Raw genomic sequence first — 15,588 nt, forward strand, 5'->3', positions numbered from 1 at the left:
CATCTATAGTTAATATTGCCTCAACAATTTCCATTATGAAACCTTCAGTGGCTTACAGCTTTGCCAAACTTAAACTGTTCTGGCTGAAATATCCTTTGCAGGGTGTCAGCCTCAGGCTGACTTTCTTTGGAAAGTTTCAGCTAAAATGGTTCAGTGATTTCTGAGAATGAGGTTGGAGTAAAATATGGGTTTTGTCTGTGTAAAATAAGATCCTCCAGCTGTTTTGGCTAGGGGGTCCCACACCTCCACGCTGCAGGGTGAGAAGCCTGTTTGGGGCAGGGGCTGTCCTGATGGCATCGCTGGTGGGAGGGATCCCACCTCGCTGGGACCTTGTGCCACATCTCCCACCCGCCCTCGCTGGCGACTTGTTGGGGCCTGGCAGCCAAAGTCTCCTTGGTGCTGGCCACGTGCCCCTAATTCCTCATTGTTCATTGTCCCAGGGTACACAAAGCAGGGCTCCTGCACGGGGACGCTCCGGCCACCGCGCCAGGCTGGGCACGGCCAGGGCCGGGTTGGGGTGAGGAGGCCTCGTCCTGTGGGCCCGGGCAGAGATCCTCGGGCACGAGGAAGGGAAGAGGAGGAGGATGGGGAGCAAGGTGACAGGAGAGCAGCAGGTCCCCAGAGGGTTGGGGCGAGGAGAAAAGCAGCAATAAACTCTGGGAGTGGTGGTGGGCTGGGGAGGAGCAGGATAGAGATGGTGAGGGGCTCAGGAATGAGCCATGAGGGTGGCAACAGCAGCGGGAGCTCGGAGATGGGGAGCGGAAGCTGGAAATGCTGGAAGACTGCATTACTACCAAGGACTACTGGTTTTAAAAACAAGCAAACCCCACAAATAAATCAATTTTTGTAGGATTTTCCTGTGGGCCAGCATGGAATTGTGTCCAAGCCGTGGCTCCTGGCCTCACCTGGGGAGATGTGTTGTGGAAGAACAGCAAAGACAAATCCTTGTCCTCCTGGCATTCCTTGCTCTTGCACAGAGCCTTGCTGGGAGCTGGAGGGTTTCTGAGTGGTTTGGAGAAGCTCCTGGGAATTTTAAAATTATTTCAGGGAAAGGAGAAAGGGTGCTGAATATTTAGGAACTTATTTCCAAGTGCTAAGTAGGCACTAAAAGCCAAAGCTTTTGAGGGAAATTGAATTAAAAGCACTTTTAACCAGGTCTGAAACTCAAGATCTGCGTGATGTTTTAATTCTCTGCATAGAAAGACTGGAGTGAAGAGACCTCCAATTCTGCTGCTGGGGGGGGGGGGGGGGGGGAAACACAAAAGGCAAATTAAATTCTAAAATATAATCCTGTAGATCATGGAGGAACATTCAGGGTCTCCTTTCATACCAGAGAGCCACTCAATGGTAGGATGTGCCAGCCATGCAGTCCTTCTACATCACCCTCAGACTGTGGTCATGGAGTGAGGTCTCTTGTTATCATTTGGGACTATTGGGGTGCACTTTGGGAAGGTACCTCAATTAAGGAGCCACCTGAGGAGCAGGGAAGTGTTCTCCTGCTCTCAAAGCTGGGTTGTCCCCACTGGTCAGTGCCTAGTGCTTGGGGCAGGAGGTGAGACAAAGGTGTTCCTGTCCCCAGGCCCCCGTGGCTGCCTCTCCCTCTGGGTTAATGCCCAGGAAGGTGCCAACCTCTGAGCCCTGTGGTGTGTGGATGCTGGTATTTGCCCATCTTGTGCTGGGAGCCTGGGAACCTTTGCTTGCCTGAGTAAGTGTGGCAATTTCTGTCCCTCCAGTCTGCTGGGAGAATGTCAGGACTAGCCCTGATTCACTTCAGTCACAAGAACTGCATTGTCTTAACTTGTGCCAACTCTGTTTCTAATTACATTTTAATCATTTAAAAATGATTAGCAGTTTTTATTGCCTTGTTTGTGGGTAAATTTTCTCACCCCACACATTCTAGCTGCACTCCAATGACAAGTCCTTTTATAGGCAAAAAAGCCCCTGAACGTCCCCATGACTATTTACCTACAGCATATTTTATTCCTTCCTAAATTTTAATACTTTCAGGATGCCAAGGCTCTGGCATTTTCTGGTGGATCAATTGTGGTATTGTGCTGTAAAATTAAGCAGTTTTTTTTGGCAATCCCAAACAATGTAACTTCCACCGAAATGAAGATACCGCACATGTGTTAACTGTGAAAAGTTTCAGCCCTGAATAGTTGCCTTGAAGCTTTTTGCGGTGAAAAGAATTATGTATTTTCCTCTCTTTGAAAACAAAATTATTATATTTTTTTAAAGCCATGTTTAAACAGGCTGTTTTTGTAAAAGGCCCCTTTTTTGTTATCTTTAGTGTGGTTAGTTGCTTTATTGCTAATCTTGGTGGGTAACTGTATATTATTCACTCTATTGTTCAGCAACACAAGAGAACCTTTGTCATAGTCCCAACAAGGCTATTTATATAGCGTGGCACTTCTGAGGGCTTCTTCCTGCCCTGATGTTCTTCCACCTTCTGGGGAAAGGAAAATAGTTCATCTGAGAGGGAGAGTGAGCAGTGGTCCCTCCTGACAGCTGCTGAAACACAGGCGAGGTGCAGGTCCCTGGGATGCCACTGGGAACAAACGAAGTGGTTTCCAAAGATTTGGTTGTGTGTGGTTGAGGCTGACCAGGATGTTTATTGAACCTGAGATGTGCTCAGGTCTGGCCAGGGACAGCAGCCAGGGTGGTCCTCACTGCCTGACACTTGGGGACATCGTGGGTTGGGGTCCCTGCAGCTGCCCAGGCTTTGTCCAGCACATCCTTGGGGACCAAGAAGGACTTGGGAAAGTCAGGAGATTCTTGGTTTTTTAATTATTATTTCTTGACTCCTTGACTTCATTGGGGGATTTTCTGTTAAGGGACATCAACAAGCAGGATCTTTCCTTGCGAGATGGGGGTTTTCTCCCTGGGGTGAGTGGGTGGGTGAAATCTAAAGGCTTTGCTGACCTTTGTGGCTGTGATTTGGTCTCGTGGGTTTAGATGGGCTGGTGGGAAGAGCAGGGCAGCTCCAGAGGCACCAGGAGGGATTCCCACCTGGAGCAGGAACATGTACCTCACCTACAAACTCACCTGCAATTTATTTATGCCTCCTTACCGACAAACAACCCTTGACAAGGAATCACCAAAAACCACCAACTTAACTTCTCTGAGGAAACAATGAGCCACCTTAGCTCAAAAAAGAATCCCAGCCTCGAGGTCAGCCATGGAGCAGAGCTTTGGGAGACAGAGCTTGTATTTCACATGCCTGCTTTGTATCTGACCTGACGCAGGGCAGCAGCCACCGGAGCAGAGCTCTCCATGGCATTAGTGATCATTAACATGCTCAGAAAACTTGGGGAAACAGGCGCGCTCGAGCATAAAAAGCCGCTGCTGCTGCTTGCATTTCAGCTCCCCCATTAACACCAGCGTTTCTTAGAGGGAGAATAATTGTGCTTTCGGAGTTTGGGGGGAGGTTTGCCAGTAGCTGGGAATTGTGTGGAAGCAGGAATATCTTGTGGATGTGTAACACAAGCGTTAAGCAAATGTAAAAAACCAGGCTCAGCAGGGAAAAATCTGCCTTATTTTGTGTGCCAGCGTCTGCGGGACAACTGTTAAACCCCGCGGAAAAGAAGCTACAAATAGGCAGCTCTCCCTGTTTTGGGCGATCCTTGAATTATTATTTGTGAAAGGGGCAAAACCCCTCTCTTTTTATATTTTCCGTTGCTAACCAGCTGTGCAAGAAGTTAAACATCGTAATTAACCCATATGTGACCCAGTGCATTTGACTGATTTGCAGGCAGGGCCGGCAGGGTAACTCGAGCCGGCAATTTGAACCCAACATGTTCGTAATGATGATTTTACAGTGTAATGGTCGCACTAAATCCTTTCGCTTTTGCTCTGTAGCCGCTGTTGTGACAAGAAAAGCTGTGGCAACAGAAATGAGACTCCATCAGATCCAGTGATAATTGACAGGTAAGGACTGCTATTGTTTCCTTCCATTTTTTTTTCCTTCCTCCCTCTCCTCATTATAATGAAACACCTGCCCCGTGTTGCTAATGGGGAAGAATTAGGAGGCTATGCGGATGAAATTTTGGGTTTTTTTGATACAGAATTGGTTGTGCTTTGCAGTTGTGATTGCCTTGGAAGGGCCATATGTGGGAAAATGTAGGGATACTGGAGCGCCCTGCTCTGTGGAGAGCTCCAGCTCTTGTAACTGATTCATGTGCATAAAGAGGAGATTTTTCTCTCTGACTTTCTGTGACTCAATTCACATGCTCTGCCAGGGAAGCTTCAGGAATAAAATAATAATAGTTTGTGATTTATGAAATGTGGTTGGGTGCTTATAAATATTTAACTTTTATTTGAAAAATGTTTGAATCATTATCACTTAGCTACTGTAGTTCTGTTGGATGCAATCCATCTACATTTTAAGGCTTTTATTTATGCATAAAAACAGTTAAGAAAATAGATCTGCAATGTAAGGTTTTTTTCCCTCCTCTTATTTTCTTTGGTTGGAATACTATTTTGACTGTATTGTCAGTTGATTAATTCATTTTTGCCTGTCTTAATTATTGTGTTTTTAAACAGATCCATATTGCTAATCTGACATCACTGAGTAAATCATTGTAGTACAATGCATCTATTCCTGTTGTTCTGAGCCATGTGTAGTTTCTGTTGCTTGCCAATTATGCAAAATGATAGCCAAAGAAACATTTTTACATTTTTATTGTCCAAATGTGTTGTCCAAAGTCGTGTGGGATAGCCAGGGTATTGTGCAGCATTACTCCAGAGGAGTTAAAGGGCCACCAAGCACCAAAAGAGTCTGTCAGGGCTGGGGAGAGCAACACCCTGCCCTGAGCTGTGAACAGAGGGGCCCCAAACACACAGGGATGAGGGCACAGAGCATTTGCCTCTCCTTGCATTGCTGTCTGAATTATGTTTGCTGTATGAAGTTAATAGCATCTTCCATTCCACAGCATCCATTTTATGAAAGGTGAGGTGGGTTTGATGTGTTGGGGGCTCCACTGGAGAGCAGTCCAGAGCCTTGTGCTCATCCCAGCTCCCAGCTCTTGCATGGGCTGGGTAGGAAAGTGCTTTTATTGGATGCTTATAGCAGATGTTTTGATTAGCTGTAATAAGTCATCCTGAGAATGTTTAAATCTCAGAAGATATCCCTATCTATTTTAACTAGGCATATTTTCATCTTCTCTGAGCATCAGGTAGCACCAGAGGAAGTGTGTGTGGGGGAAAGCCCCCCAGTGAAACCTGTAGAGAGCTGTGTTTTATAAGCATGCTGCAGAGCTGAACGCTATAAACATGGTGTTAGAGTGGCATTTTCAGCAACATGAAAGCTACAAAATTCACATGAATTTTTCATTGTACTGGAAAGTGAGATGTTAAGATGCTAATGGCAGGTTTACAGAAATATTTTGTTTAACTATCTAGTATGCAAAACTGCCAGTTGCAAATAATTTTAAATTTTGAAAGCCAGAGATGCTGTCTGTTACATGTTTCCTGCAAAATGAGGAAAATAGGTGCAGGAAAAAAAACCAGCTTTAGCTTCCTAGCAGTGATCCATATCTCAGTCTTTACATGAATTGATGCAATAGTTACCAATTTTGAAGTTTGTTCTTAAAATGCAAGGTAAACACAATTCCAAGCTGATAATACAAACCCTGCCTCGCCACCCGCACTGGATCACACTTGGCTTGTGAATGGGTTAAGCTTTTAAGTTCTTCACTTGGTTTTAAATTGTGACTTTGATACAGGAGGTTGATATGACTGTGGTTTGAATAACACTTGATTTTGACCTGTTCCTGTGGGTTGCAATGGCATAAGAAATTTGACTCAGCAGTACTGTAATTAGCCCTCCCTGTGTTTTTGAAACAGGATTGTGTTACCTGGATTGCATTAGTGTGGCTTCTATTGTTGCCGCTTCGCATCTGTCCCAGTAGGGTACTTAAAACCTTTTCTTGGCTGGGGCTAGTTCAAACAATTTAGGCCAAGCAAGTATGTGCTTTATACAGTTAGTAGCTTTAGTGATGTTTCTTGTGACATTTATCCTATTCATTTTTCTTGTCCCCTTTGGTTTGGAAAGGATGAAGTGATTTATACAGAGCCTTTTTACCTGAAAACGAGTCCTTTAAAATTGTTCTGTGATTAAAATGCCTGCAGAAGTCAGACCATGTGTTTGCTTGTGCTCCATTGTCACTTCTCCATGCACACAGTTTTTAACTATTATGTCAATTGATATGCAAAGCCATATTTAGTTATTTTTATTTGCACTGAGCTTAGAGAACTCATTTACCATTTGGGCTAAAGCACTCCCACATGCCTGATGCTCTGATCAAGTCTTTGCCTATGGATTTAATCTAACTCTTGCATCAAATCTTGTGAATCCTCAGACCCTGACCTAACATAGAGTTTAACATAGAATCTATCCATGGGATTTTTGACATATGTACTTACATGGAAATGTTATCCTCTTCTGACAAGTTGGAGTACTATTTGGGATTGATTAATTCTCTTTGATGAGGCTGGAGACACTTGGGATAGAGAGGGCTCTGGCTTTGTGGTGGTTTGGTGAACTTGGAGAAAAGGCTCTTTGGCAACTTCAAAGTTACATGTGTTGTATTCTCCTTCAAACCCTGGATATATGTGAAATCAAATTGTAAATTTCTCTTTAATGAAAATGTGGGTTTTAAGAAAGAAAGTCTGTAGCTGTGTTTGAAAAGGGATATGACTTTATTCTGTATAAAATTGTTTTATACTTTGCTCTTTTATAGTAGCAGCAGATACAGCAGTGAAAGAGACCTAAAGAAATTTATACTCTTATAAAACAGTGATTTAAATTTTCTCTGGAGAACAAAATTAGTTTATAATGATTACAGAGCAGTCATCCCAAGGAAGTTTCTTGGAAACCTGTGTGTGTCTGTATCATCTTCTTAGCATAGCCTGTATATTTTATTGCTAATCCAGTTACATGTGTTGAGATGAAGATCTGATGAACAGGAACTCATTTTAAAAGGGGTATTATTGTCACAATACAAATGCACAATTCCTCCTACGAGTGCAGTGGCAGGGCTGTATTGTAATCACACTTAAAGAAAACACAGAGCACTTCCTGTTATTAAATTAAATTCTAGATTGATTTAACTTTCAAATTGTAACTCATATTTGAATTTAAAAGGTTTGCAATAAAATTCCTGTGAAGAAATTGAATAAATTGTGGTTTTATTACCACTCTGGATATCCTGGTATCCTAACCTTTTTCCTTACAGTTATCTTAGTTCAATAAATAAAACCTCATTAGACTATTCCCATTTCAACGAGTTTATTAAATTTTACAGGAGTAATTAGCATAAGCTGTGCTAATTTTTCTGGAAGACTAATGAGAGAGCTTCCTAATTAGGTTTGCTTTGTAAGAATCAGAAAAGATGATAATGACAAAAGTCACATAGGGGAGAAAGTGGGGCTTTATGTTATTCCTTGGTTCAGGAAAAAGGCTCCTCTCTTGGCACTCTGTTCCAAACTTTTAAACCAAATTTACCATTGTCAGGACCAATATTTAATGGTGTTACCACTGCCTGCTGGGGCTTTTTTACCTTTTATGGCTGCATCCAGTCAATAGGAGTCCTACTGACTGATAAAATAGGAATGGCCACTGCAACCCCAAATATAGTGGCAGAAAATATATATACCATATATATCACATATATCCTGCTTGAGACATTGCATGGAAAAAGGGCTGAAATAGGCAGTTCCTGGCTCATCCCAAATTTTGCTTCTTCCCAGAGTACTTGAGCAGGCTGATGACAGTGACCTGGGATTGGCTTTGCTAATATTGACCAACAGAGGCAGGACCTGTAGTGAGAATCTGGCCTCTGTCTATCTTTTGGATTGATAATCTTTAGGTGAGGTGGAAGTGAAGGGGCTTTGTGCTGGAGCTCCCCTGGGAGGGACTGTGTGACCTTTGGGGGCAGGGGGTGGCCAGGGCTTCTCCTGGCCCTGCTCTGGTGGTACACTGAAGGTCTTCATGTGGCATTTTGGATGCAGTTTGGGAGCATTGAGGGGGTTTGTGCCTTTCCAATGCCATCAGAGCTCTTGTCCATGGAGCAGGGTGTGGACTCATGGGTTGGAGGCTGTAATATTTCCTATACCTTGATATCAGATGACACCAAAGTACATTTTAATGGATGACATCCTACCAGTGTCTGAAAGGCCTCTGTGCTCCCAACATGTGCAGGATGCTCATCTGGGCTCTCTGTAACTTGTCCCAGCACACCCAGCCAACTCACCTACAGATGGGTTTGAAATCTTTCTGCCTGTAACCTGAAAAGTTTTATGTTTGTGGGTAGAATTTCACTGTGCAAGGACATGAAAAACTCATTACCTCTGTTTTACTGCTTTACAAGTCATCAGGTAGTGGATTGTATTTTACAAGCCTGATCATCTTTTCACCCTAAATAACAGGCAGGTGGAAAAGAGACTGGGAGGACTGTATCACACTCCCTGCATCCTCCCCACAAACACGCTGCTTAAGGAGATGTGCAAATAATGCATTTTGCAGTAGCTTTCCATGTCTGGAGAAAGGGGGAAGGAGATGCAGGCAGAACCTGCCCTGCAGCAGAGGGGATGAGGTGGGTTTTGCTGAGAGGGAGCTGCTGAGGGATGCTTTGCTCAGGGGATGGGGTCAGTGCTGCAGCTGATCCCCACCAGCCTGCAGGGACGTGGGCTCGTCACAGCACTGGTGGCACAGCAAAGTGGCCGGCTGCTCTGGCAGTGGCCTCTTGGCAGGAGTGCAGGTTCCTGCCCTGTCCTGGTGCTATCCTTGTCTCCCTGACCATGTCAGTACCAGAAGCTGGCTGTGTGGAGTCAGGGGAAGCTGTGTTTGCCCGTGCCCTGCTCCCCATTGCTCACACCAGGGATGGGCTATGGGAGCCTGGGGGTCCCACCACTGCTGGCTCCTTGGGTGGGTTTCCCACACAGAAGGAGCAGGACGGCAGGCATGGAGCACTCTGATAAACATCCAAGGTGCAAAATGTGCCTGGGTGTGAATATTTTGCTGTTATCTGGAATTTTGTGCTGGAAACCACCCCAGCCTCCCAATTGCTGTGCCCCTTGCAGAGCTAGGTGGGAGTTATTGATCCATCAGGGAGGAGTCAGAGGAGCAGGAGCTGGGTGACAGAGCTACCCCCAGCACTGCACAGAGATGTCTCCCAGGCTCTCTTTTCAGGCTGTGCTGCCTAAACCCCCTGGGCCTCTGAGCAGGGTGTTCAGAGACAGAAGTTGGCCTCGAGCGCTTCATGCGAGCTCCGGGAGCCTGTGAGCCCACACATTTCTGAGAGGGGAGGGACCCAAACACACATCCTCCAGGATTTACTTGTGATTGATGCAGCTGAGAAGCATTACCCAGAACATTTCCCACATGACTTAGGCAACCAAAGGCATTTTGTGCTGTTGTGAGATAAATGGGAGACTGATCAGTAGAGGCTTCTCACAGTGAGATTCAGGCTTGCATGCTTGCCTCTCTACCAGTGCTCCTCATGCATGTGGTGTCAGCCTTCTTTCTGGTGATGAAATCACTAGAGCTGGGGGTAACTTTGTAAGGATTCTTGCAAAAATCTCTTGGTTTCAGCCTGTTGGGGTTGGCAAATATCACTGCTGCTTATAAATTCCTTTATTTTGCTCTTGGGGCTGAATGAACTTGGTCAGGGTCAAACCAGCTTCTGCTTATTGTTTGTTTGATTACTCTTCTCTCTGCCTCCAAGTATAAGAATTTTTGTGTGATCTCAGAAGTATTATGCAAAACCTTAATTTGGTCTGAGTCTCACTCAGAAGGTTTGTGAGTTTCTCAGCAAACCTGCTCTGAGTTTTCAGTTTGTTATTAAATCCCAAACCAGGCAAGCCTTATGTGGTTTTGGGTTTCACTGCAAACATTTCACACTACTCTAATAGTTACTTGCTTCTCTCAGTGATGCCTTGTGAATCCACAGCTAGTGTTTGGGGCTTTAGTTAACTGTGATCTTATGTTTGATTATTACTATTTCATATCATTGGTGATGTAACAGAGGTTTCTATTGCAAAGCAGGTTCATTGTGCTGAATGCTCTGTAATTTCTAAGCAGGGAGATGATCCCATTCCTGAGGAAAAATGGTTCTCCTGATGCAGAGTAAAAATTGAGATTTTTTCCAAGGAGACAAAAAAGCTTGTGTTGAATGGCCTGGGGATGAGGGGAACTGAAGACAAGATTGCTGATTTTGGCATTTGGCTGTCAGAGCTCATCCACAGCCATGGGCTTGGCCAGCTGTGACTTGAGTGCACACATGGGATGTGCTGGCCCTGCTGCCCCAAGGCCAGCATGTCCATGTCAGTAAATCCCTCGGGCTCTTCCTGAAAATCTCCTGCTCAACAAGGGTTAACAAGTTTAGGAGACTGAATTGGCTTGTTTTAGTCCTCAAAGTCCATCCTGAAGACCTTGTGGATTTTCTTGTGCAAAGGAATCTGAGACCTCATGGATTATTCTGCTGCTCTGTTCTGGTGGCAGAATTTGGGTATTTGAGGTTGGAGGTACTTTAAAAATGTTGGTGCAGTGACCTCCTGCAGCACCAGGAAAGCTCTGAATGCTCTGGCCCCAGTAGGAGCCCAGGGCCTGCCAGGGGGATCCATCCCTTTGTTTCTTGTCACAAAACTTCAAATGTGTTCCTCATACCTATCGATTTCTTAATATGAGCTCCTTCTTCAAAGCATGTCCTGCAGCAGGGAGGATGTGCTGGGCACAGTGGGCTCCCTGGCTCCATGCAGCTCAGTGCCAGCTCTTCTCTCTCAAGAGTGGGGATTTTTTGAGGGGGGGAAAAAAACCCTTGTCTTTTTCTCATATGCATATATATATATATATATACACACATAGTTTCTGGAGTGGATAAATTTCCTCTTCCATCTTAACACCTGATTTATTTCCATATTTGCTGTCGCAGTGGGAATGCATACATGAATAAGAGCAATGGGGAAATGTATTTGCAAAGATCATCCTCAGTTTTAATGCAGATTAGCTAAAATTCCTCTGAACATGAAAAATGTATCTCAGCTCTATCCCAGTGTTTACTGGATAAAAACACAACCCAAGCTTTATTCTCCGGGAGCTGAGGTGTGTGAGTAGTTTTCTTCATGTGAGTTTTCATAAATGTTTTCATGTTCCAGCCACCAAAATGTATTCTTATAAGTAATTTGCCACACTTATTTAAATAACTATGTTAAATTCACAGGCACTTCTGCCTGCTGGAGGTATTTAATTTTAATACAACATCTAACTAATAAAGTTAAAAGAGAGTAAGAAACATTTGTAGGTTACTGTGCAAATCATGACTAAGTTTCTAGAAATGGTTTTAACGCTGTCCTCAGAAGGCAGCCAGTCTCTGTAATAGTAGTGGGAAATGTTGGTATGAATTTTCCCCTTTTCCTGTAACATCGTGATATTTTTTCTGTAACAGTTCTGGAAAAGTACAGAAAACCCATACAAAGTTCCCAGTGTGTCACATTAGCAACTTTGCATAGGTAGTTTGTGATCAGAATATATTACTGTATCAACTGGGTGTTTACTTTTTTGCTAGGACAGTATTTTAGAGGCTTTTACTTTTTAAAGTGGGATGAATAATTTCCTACCCTCTTTTTAAAAAAGGCATTTGGAAATAGGAAATGTGAATATGAATTTTCTGTTGCTGTTAATATGTGAATGATATGAAATTACTTATTAAAAGGCTTTATATCAAGTCACTGAAGTTATATGCTGGACTGTAGTAAGGTGACCCAGATATAGAGCCTTTCAGAGCAATCATTGAAATGCTATGAACAGTGCTGTTTTGTCTTTGGTTTCTTGCTGCCTCTAAAGGTGTAGGCAGATGAAGATAACTTTAAAAAGAGCTATTTCTCCAATTACAAGCTTTTGTCCAAGAGCAAAGAAAGATTTTTAGACTAACAGCATTCACTATGACAAAATTAAATTCCCTTCATCTGACAAGAAGCAGAGTCTGGCAATAGTTTGGGATTTTTTGTTGGGGCTGGAGCAGCAGCTGCCCTCTGCACCCTGTGTTTTTCCCAGAGGGGAGGTGGGGCACTGTGTGCTGTCCCCTCCCTTTGGGGACATCATTTGCCCTTCCCAGGGCTCTGGGGAGGGCTGAGGGAGCAGTATCCCACTGCCACCCGCCCTTCCCCACCCCCACCGTGCCAGGAGGCCCAGCCAAATCTTTTAGGGTTTGTAAGAACACGTCCAATCTGGCATTCCACAACTACGGCATCTCGCTAACGGGCTGAGGCACCAGAGTTCAGTAATGTAATATAAAAAGTAATGGTGTTAGCTAACACATCCTTAATAAGATATTGTCTGCTGCTCTGCCATATGCTACCGAGCAGGCTTTCCCTCTGTGGGGCTTTTGAGTTCTCTCAATAAGATTATTTCAAATACTCTAATCCTGAATCATTGACATGAATACAAAAGCCTAGTGACATCTAATAGATGCCTCTTAGCTTTGCTTTTCCTCTTGTTCCTTTCCTTTTTCTTCTCTTTTTACCTGACAAAAAGCTTATAGACACTTGGGCTCTGTCTCTCAGTACCAGCATGTGGGTCCCCTCATGAAATATAAAGGAGGAAAAAGGGCTGACATAGGGCTGATAAGCCACAGAGCAAAGGACCATAGAATTAAAAGTAAATGCCAGTAAATCCTACCCTGTACACTCAGTTGTTCTTTTATTGTTTTCTTTAATTCTTCCAGTGCCATGCTGGGCTAAAAAGAGATGAAAAATGGTGCTACCAAAAAAAAAAAAAGGGTGATGCTACAATGGCAGGGTCATATTGGCTTGCTTGATTCTTGGGTTTTCCTAGTGCTCCTCTCACCTTGACTTTCTAAGCAGAGTTGCAAACATTCAGCTAAACACATAATTCAATTAGATGAATGTTTAGGTCACGTTTTTCAAAGATTAATTAAAAAAAGAAGAAGACATCCTTGTGTGACATGATTGTGACCCTGGAACCAATTAATTTTATATTACTAAATGTTAGAAAGACTTAATATTCCAATGTGAGTGTCTAGCAATCAAAAAATTATTTTCCTGAACAATTATGTTGCTTCAACAACTGTTAGAGGGAGAAAATAATTTTCTGTTCCATCTTCTTTTGTACTTTGACAAACTGTTCATCTTTTGATTCCAAAATCTGCCTTTGGAAAAAGTTACTGGTGCAGGATACAGCCAGTGTCTACAATGGGTTAAAAATAAACTATTTAAAACACAATACTTTTCCTTAATTTTTATCCATGGTTTTGCAGGGAGACTCTCAGGCTCTCCTGACCAGGATAACCATCAACTTCCACCCAGTTGAGTCAGGTCTCCTCTGTAAACTCCCTCAATATAATCCTTCAGTCAGATTTTTTGGCATCTGCATCGCTACATAACCATTGGCTGACTTCCCAGATGTTAAGTCACTTTGATAAGTGGATGTTAAAAACCACTTTACCTAGTTCAAATTTTGTAGAAAGATGACACAAGGAGAGGAAAAATGTATTCTGTATTCATTATAAAGTTCTTTGCTCTGAAAGAAGAATAAAATTAGCCACACTCAGAGCTATTAAGATCTGATGGTCGCTTCTCCCAGCTGCTCCAGGTGCCTCCACATCTCTGGCACAATCCTGCATGAGCTGGAATTTGGCTGCAGAGGGGAGTCTACACCCTGGAATATATTTCTGGAGGTTTTCACAGGCAGGAGAAGGAAAGGACCTGCAGCTTGGATCAGGATTAACCCCTTTTTTAAAGAAAAATGAGGAAATTCAGCTGCGTTACAAATTAGTGTCCTGGAGTTTTCTGTGGTCTGGGGAAGAATTTGTTTGTCATGCTGGGGTTTATGTGTTAAAAGCAGCTCTGTAAAGCTTTTTTTCTTGTCTCTGGTTCTTTCTGTTGGTACCACGGCCTGCTGGACTCTGAGGCTGCTGAGTGAGGGATGCAGCCTGGGAGAGTCTCTTCCCTAAGGAGCTGTTTAGGAAGACAATCCCAAGGCTTTTTTTTTTTTTTTTAAATAATCACAGTGAGCTCCATAATAGCTCTGGCATTCTGAAAAATGGAATAAACTGTACTGTGGTGTAGGAGGAAAACTTCTTGCTGAACCCCATTATGTGTACGCAAATTGTCATCTGTCGTGTACCACGTGGCAGGAGAGAGGAACTTTCTATTTTTTTTTCCTGAAGGATTGCCCTGCTGTGACAATGGTAACTCAATTTGTCAGAAATTACAAGAGCATTAATACATCATGCTCTAATGTTTCATTAGTACATTAATACTTTTGAAGTCATCGGAATTTCCCTAATAAATGTCTTCAAAGTTGGCTGGCCATTCATAAATTTGAGTTTTCAGCATTATAATTGCAATTGAGATACCTATTTTCCCTGATTAATCCTTGGAGTTTGTGTGTAACAATCAGCCTTGTTGACATTCGCACTTGAAAGAATAATGAAAGAATAATGTTAGTTAATATTTGTGTTATTGCAGAGTGGCATGATTCGGGGGGGGGGGGGGGGAAATAGGGAGTCTATTCTCAGGGAAACAAAAGAGAATTTTGGGAATGCTTTTTGCCATGGTAACCCAGTTATTGCTCATTAATCTGTCACCTACGAAACGAGCTCCAGACTGCGACGCTCGGCAGCGTCCCCGGGGGTCGCGGTACCTGCGGCCGCCCGGGAGGGTCCCCCGCCACCAAATCCCATCATGTGCCTGGATGGGCCTCAAAGAGGGGCACCCCCTCCCTGCCTGGGCCACCTGGGCTGCCTGGCCCTGCCACCCCAAAGCAGCTCCCCGGGGTGATGGAGCCGGCCCGTGGGCACCGCTGCGCTGGCTTTAGGGGCCGCCTCTATCTCCAGAAGGAAGGAAGTTTTTTTCCCCTTCATTTCTAAGATAAGGTGTCATTCATGAGAGCAGCGTGCTGAACTAATCAGGTTAATTGAGAGGCCCTGAATAGCTCTCATTGAGCAGATCCCTCCTTCCTGCTCAAGGCAGATAGTGCAGACGGAGAGATTACAAGTGCTTTAAACTCTTTCTCTCCATCTCTGAATTTCACACCCATTTCAGGATGACGAGGGTCAGAGCAGATGTGTGACACGGGGGTTGTACAATTTAGCTTTGCTGGCAGCAAGCTTTTATTTTTGTTGTTTGGGTTTTGGTGTGGTTCTTTTTTTTTTCATTTTTCCTTTTAATCATCATCATTGTGATTATTTTTCAGTGAGGCCAGTGCTTCCCATCTCTCCTGATGCCAGGGACACCCTGCTGATTTACACCAGCTGGAGTGGTGTAAATTACTCCACTGTTTTGGAAAGATGCAGAGGACATTTGGAAAGATGTAGAAAACTAATGCAGTTGTGTGATTGGCTCTAGATTGACCTGCTCCTGAGTGTTGTTAATATTAAAATTATTTCAGACCTAACTCATGGCAGGGCTGCAGGAAACATTAATTTTAAAAAGATGTTTTCAGTGTTTGAAGCAGATAGCAGTTGGGTTTATTGCTTTTATGGTATCATTTCCCTTTAAACCCTTCTAATCGAAGTGGCTGTATGTAATTTTATTCAAGTTTACCAGAATGTGAAAGCATTTCCCTCT

General features: G+C 43.6%; 1 protein-coding gene across 9 annotated transcripts in view; it reads left to right on the forward strand.

Moving 5' to 3' along the window:
• Positions 1 to 15,588, forward strand: part of EBF1 (EBF transcription factor 1) — a 268,328-nt gene that overhangs the window by 14,854 nt on the left and 237,886 nt on the right. For all 9 annotated transcript variants that reach the window (XM_064387562.1, XM_064387566.1, XM_064387563.1 and 6 more), the window contains exon 6: positions 3,859 to 3,927. In XM_064387562.1, the coding sequence (XP_064243632.1) occupies positions 3,859 to 3,927 (69 nt within the window). The remainder of the gene's footprint in view (positions 1 to 3,858; positions 3,928 to 15,588) is intronic.

This window comes from Passer domesticus, chromosome 13 (assembly GCF_036417665.1).
Source record: "Passer domesticus isolate bPasDom1 chromosome 13, bPasDom1.hap1, whole genome shotgun sequence".
Classification (NCBI taxonomy): domain Eukaryota; kingdom Metazoa; phylum Chordata; class Aves; order Passeriformes; family Passeridae; genus Passer; species Passer domesticus.